The 2,606-nt window shown below is 46.7% G+C and overlaps 1 protein-coding gene across 1 annotated transcript; it reads left to right on the forward strand.

Moving 5' to 3' along the window:
* Window positions 1-4: 4 nt before the first annotated feature.
* LOC119343538 (probable L-type lectin-domain containing receptor kinase S.5) lies at window positions 5-2,599 on the forward strand (the record flags this gene model as incomplete). Its single annotated transcript, XM_037614451.1, has 2 exons — window positions 5-929; window positions 2,150-2,599. Coding segments are annotated over 2 exons (1,375 nt in total), but the record flags the coding sequence as incomplete, so codon positions are not given.
* Between the last annotated feature and the right edge of the window lie 7 nt (window positions 2,600-2,606).

A 2,606-nucleotide genomic window follows, 5' to 3' on the forward strand; every position in this document is an offset into this window, starting at 1 on the left:
CAGCAGCCTGTCGAACTTCTTCTGCATAGCTTGTGCAGCTGTTGTCATCCTAGGCAGAACCTGCAGTTTCTTGCAGTTCACTTACTCCAACTTCAACGGAAGCAACAGGGGTGATTTCGGCTTCAGCCCTGGCTCAGCAATCTCCAACAACTCCCTGCAGATCACGCCGAACGCCGGCAACATGACCCACCGGTCGGGGAGAGTGGTGTACGCCAAGGAGACCCTCAAGTTGTGGAACAGCAAGCGCACCACGCTCGCCTCCTTCAGGACAGATTTCATGCTCAGCATCCTCCCGCAGAACGGGACTGGAGAAGGTATGGCCTTTCTGCTCACCAATAATCCAACGTTGCCCAGCAACAGCAGCGGCCAGTGGCTGGGCGCGTGCAACAACCAGACAGATGGCGCGAAGACGAACCGAGTAGTAGCCGTGGAATTCGACATGAGGAAGAGCAACGAAGATGACCTTGATGGCAACCATGTCGACATCGACATCAACAGCATCAAATCTTTTCGGCAATACCCGCTTAATAATCTCTCCATCTTCCTCTCAACTGGGTCAGATGTATGGGTCAGTATCAGGTATCACGGCACGTTACAGTTGCTTCAAATATTTCTGGTCCAGTATAGCATCCGTGGGCGGCATCTTTTCCAGGGAGATACGTACATTGATCTGTCACAAGTTCTGCAGGACGACGTATATCTGGGGTTCGCATGTTCCATGGGCGACACCACACAACTGAACCAGATAAAGTCCTGGAACTTCACCACAGTAGACATCGATGTCAAAGTTAGAAGAGGGCATTGCAGAAAGGTGCTTTTGGCTCTCGTTACATTGCTTGTGTTTTCTATATGTTTGTTTGCTGGGCTGTTCATGTGGAGAAGGCTGACGCGGCGGAGAAGGCTCGCATACCGCAACCTGGAGAAGATGATTGACGCTAAGGATGAAAATGGAGTGGAAACTTTTCGTTTTTCCGGAGGAAAAATGGAAACGAAGAGGAAATATGAAAACGAAAACGGAAATTTGCAAAACAGAAGTGAAAATGAATTTTTTTATGCGGAAAACGAAACAAAAACGGAACGGTATTTTCCGGTGAAACATGCATGGAAATGGAACTTTCCGTTTCCGTGAATATGGAATTTCTGTTTTTACTATAGACCTATAGTTTTTTTTTGAAAGAAAGTTCGAGCTTTGTTCATTAGAAATAATCATTACATCGTTTATGAGGATTGATAAAATTGCATTATGTGGTTCCTCAAACCAATCAGAAATGAATGAAAATCTAGCCAACTTAGCAAGTTCATGAGCAACTTTATTTGCTTCTCTATTACAATGCTCGAATCTAGAAATAGGAAAATCGCAAGCTAAGTGAAAACAGTCATCAAAAATTGCAGCTGCTGCCCCCGATGATCGTCCTCCTTCGTTCAAGGTCTCGATCACCTCCATATTATCCGAGTTAATAATTATGTGATTACAACCCGTCCTTTGCGCAAGCGATGGGTCAAAATTTAACGCTAAAGCTTCAGCCATCAACACATCTGCACACCAGTCAATCTTACCATTTCCCCCATCGATGAACCTACCTTTGTCATCTCTTAAGACAGCCTCGATCATACTCCTGAGAAGGTCGTGGTCAAAAGAAGCATCAACGTTAAGTTTAACAAATCCCGTTGGGGGGTTAGAGCATCCTCCTCTTTTCATGGAAGCCTTCGGCGAGGAGGCATTAACAAAATTTGCTTTGTAGCCCAACCACCAAAGAGAACACAATGACACAATTAGTAGAATGGATCTGAGGCCCAACTTCTACTACCACACATGTACTCAGCTTGACCTTATACGCAATTGTCTGGTACTAATACAATACTACGCTAAGTTGCTAACATAATGATATTATTTTGTAGCTATGTTAACAACTCATTCTGTTTTGTTTTTGTGTGTATTTCTCTATGATTCAAGGGGTTTCTAAGTTCCGATCAATGCCTATTTCTGTTTCCGTATCTGCTTTGTATTTGCTTCGTGTCCGTTTTTGGTAGTATCTATTTCTGTATTCATTTCCGGGGTTTCTGTATTCGTTTTCGCTTCTGCAAAAAATGTGAAAACAAATATAATAGCACCCAGTTCCATCTGTTTCCGCTCCGCTTTCATCCCTATTTGACGCACATGGTCCGGTCAAATTTAAGCTAAGGGAGCTCAGGCGTGCGACTACCAACTTCAGTCCTACCCGCAAGCTCGGCAGAGGAGGCTTTGGCACCGTTTACCTTGGATACGTCGATGGGATGAACTCGGAGGTGGCCGTCAAGCGGGTGTCGACGGACAAGCAGGAAGACACCAACCGGGGAGAGAAGGAGTTCGTGGCGGAGGTGAACACGATCAGCAAGCTGCCGCACCGGAACCTTGTGAAGCTGATCGGCTGGTGCCACAAGAAGGGCGACCTACTCCTCGTCTACGAGTACTTCCCCATGGGCAGCCTGGACAAGCTCCTTTACGCCAGAGAAAGGACCGCGTTGTTGTCGTCACGGATGACCACCCAAAAGCTTACCTGGGAACGGCGGTACAGGATCATCTGCGGCGTAGCATCGGCGCTGGACTACCTGCACCACGGCAGCAG

This window comes from Triticum dicoccoides, unplaced genomic scaffold (genome assembly GCF_002162155.2).
Source record: "Triticum dicoccoides isolate Atlit2015 ecotype Zavitan unplaced genomic scaffold, WEW_v2.0 scaffold131875, whole genome shotgun sequence".
NCBI lineage: Eukaryota > Viridiplantae > Streptophyta > Magnoliopsida > Poales > Poaceae > Triticum > Triticum dicoccoides.